The sequence below is a fragment of the Tupaia chinensis genome, unplaced genomic scaffold (genome assembly GCF_000334495.1).
Source record: "Tupaia chinensis unplaced genomic scaffold, TupChi_1.0 Scaffold000159_1, whole genome shotgun sequence".
In the NCBI taxonomy this organism is placed as follows: Eukaryota; Metazoa; Chordata; class Mammalia; order Scandentia; family Tupaiidae; genus Tupaia; species Tupaia belangeri.
Genome location: NW_006159630.1, coordinates 7,188,046 through 7,189,932, shown reverse-complemented (window position 1 = coordinate 7,189,932; position 1,887 = coordinate 7,188,046). Strand labels below are relative to the sequence as shown.

The following is a 1,887-nucleotide window of genomic DNA, read 5'->3' as shown; positions in this document are numbered from 1 at the left end:
TTCCCCCTCCACCTCTTCCCCACCCACCCCCACCTGCTGCACTGGGCCACTGTGCCCCTCCTCAAACAGAACGGCTCCTTGCCTTCCACAGATGAAGCCTGGATCCCTGGGTCCTATGACCAGGGCCCCACACACCCTAGCCCCAACCACTGCCCTCCCCTCCGTGGCCTCCACAGCCCTGCCACTCTGGTGGCCAAACAGCCCCATTCTGTCCTCATCCCCAGCTCTAGTCCTGCTGTTCTCCTGGCTGGAATGTCCTTCCCTGACAAAATCCTACTGTCCTTTCAAGCCCAACCTAACCCCCTTCCCACGGGGCACCTGCCTTGGCCCTCAGGCTCTGGACCCGCAGTCGGGCCCTCCCTCCCAAGTACGGAGGTCCACTAGCCTCTGCCAGGTGGAGTGGGCAGTGGCAGGCTTTGCCCACCTGAGGAGGCCCCCAGCAACACTGGGCTGTGGGCTCCTTGAGGGTAGAGCCCTGGGCTCCCAGATCCCTGCCACTCCCTCAGAGCCCCGCCTTTCCATACACACCTGCTATTAGGGTCTGAAGAACACCAGGATCCTAAAAAGACCTAGGGAGGGTGGCAGCAGTCACCGGACACTCAGCATCACCCTGAAGGTACTGAGCACCTCCCAGGCTTAAGGTGACCCCCCCCCCATCTTGGGCAGGCCAGGACCCACAGCCTCCCCTTCCCAGGAGGGCACAGACTCCACTGCTCTGGACTCACTGTCCATCCGGTGAGCAGCCCCTACTTTGTCGTCGGGTTTCCCCTCCCTCCCCTTCTGCCCAGCCTAAACCCAAACCCAGGCGTCCCGGGACAGCCGCCCTTCATCTTTGTCCCCCCCCACACCGGTGTGGGCACCGAGTTCTTGCTCCTCCGAGACTAACTACCCCACTCCCCACTAATCTCGTCCCCCGCCGGGGGGGGGGTCTCGCCGCCCCCTCCCCTCTGCAGGAATCTCTTACACTTGGGCTGTGAAGTTCGGGGTATTTTTAGGCCGGCGATAAATAATTCATAGGGAACGTGGCATCAGGCTCCCCCCGCGGGAGGAGGGGGCGCGAGCGGCGAGAGCCACCCGTCACCTGCGGCTCAAGGACACTCGCGATGCGGCGGGGGGGGCGGGGGTGGGCTCCGCGCCACGCCTCCTGGCGGCCAAACTGGGCAACGCGCTCTCGGCGCCCCCCACCTCGCCGCTGCCCCCTGAGGGCGTCCCTGGCTCCTGGGTCCCCATCCCCACGCCTTCAAGCTGGGTCGCGACCCCAGACTCCCTGGTGGGATGACCCAGCTGACCTGGCAGGTCTGGTTATGGGCTGGATACCAGCACAGGCCTGCCAGAGGGCCCGGAAGGAACCCAGGAGTCGGGTCCCCTGCCTACCTGCCCCCTTCACGTTCTTATTCTTCAGGATTTAGAAACAGGCTCAACGTCACTGCCACAGCCAGGAGCTCAATGCCTGCGGGGTGGCACCTCCTCCCTAAGTTCCTTTCCTCGGTTTTCCCGTGGGTCATGGTCAGGGGCCGAGCTAGGACGGCACCAGCATCCGAGAACCACCTGAGGCCTGGGGACCGAGTCCGAAGTCCCTGCTGGGCGAGCTGAACAAGGTGAGCCTTGGGGCCCAGTGGAAATCCCCGCGTCGCTCTTCGAAGAGGATCTTGGGACGTACCCTTGGGGGTTTCAGGCGGCCAGGCACCTTTCTGCCTTCGCACGTCCCCACTCTGCCCTCCTGGGCCTAAACGCCAACCTACTTCTGCAGCAGGAGGCCGCGGCTTCTCGGCCCAGCCGTCGGGGATCTTGGTCCCAGCGCCAGCGCCAGGGAACTCGGAGCGGGGGGCTGTGAGAGCGGCCGCCAGGCCCAGTGCGCAGGGGGTCACGGCGCAGGATCGTGTCCCC

The 1,887-nt window shown here is 65.0% G+C and overlaps 1 protein-coding gene across 1 annotated transcript in view; it reads right to left on the bottom strand.

The window, feature by feature from the left end:
* Positions 1 to 1,391: 1,391 nt before the first annotated feature.
* FDXR (ferredoxin reductase) overlaps positions 1,392 to 1,887 on the bottom strand; it is a gene marked incomplete in the record, with an annotated part of 29,993 nt that continues 29,497 nt past the window's right edge. Inside the window, 1 exon segment of the mRNA XM_014586679.2 lies at positions 1,392 to 1,828. Coding sequence (XP_014442165.1) covers positions 1,392 to 1,828 — 437 coding nt within the window.